The following is a 339-nucleotide window of genomic DNA, read 5'->3' on the forward strand; positions in this document are numbered from 1 at the left end:
GCTCCCGGCGCCAGGAAGGGCGGCTTTGTCTCCTGGCAGCGCGGGGTGGACGGTCTGACATCTCACACCGGTGCGTGTGGCTGTTGGGGGGTCCTCTCCCGAGGGCTGGGGCTGCTGGGGAGCCCGCTCCGCAAACAGCTAGCTCGCCTCCCCGGGGTCTGCGAACCCCGGATCCATGGAGCGGTCCTGGGCTGAGCGGCCAGGGCTGAGTCGCTTTGTCTCAGAACAAGAGCTCCGGGCGCCGCCGAGGCCAGGCGGGCGGTGCCAACAAAGGGCCCCGTCAGTGCGCGGCCCGCTGCCCCCCAGGCAGAGTCCGAGACCGGCTCCGCTGCCTCACAG

At 71.7% G+C, this 339-nt stretch overlaps 1 protein-coding gene across 1 annotated transcript in view; it reads right to left on the bottom strand.

The window, feature by feature from the left end:
- The window catches only part of DPYSL4 (dihydropyrimidinase like 4), a 15227-nt gene that overhangs the window by 13147 nt on the left and 1741 nt on the right, over positions 1–339 (bottom strand). Inside the window, exon 2 of the mRNA XM_025047547.1 lies at positions 69–337. Within this exon, the coding sequence (XP_024903315.1) occupies positions 69–337 (269 nt within the window). The remainder of the gene's footprint in view (positions 1–68; positions 338–339) is intronic.

Source organism: Pteropus alecto, unplaced genomic scaffold, assembly GCF_000325575.1.
Source record: "Pteropus alecto unplaced genomic scaffold, ASM32557v1 scaffold74, whole genome shotgun sequence".
Taxonomy (NCBI): Eukaryota; Metazoa; Chordata; class Mammalia; order Chiroptera; family Pteropodidae; genus Pteropus; species Pteropus alecto.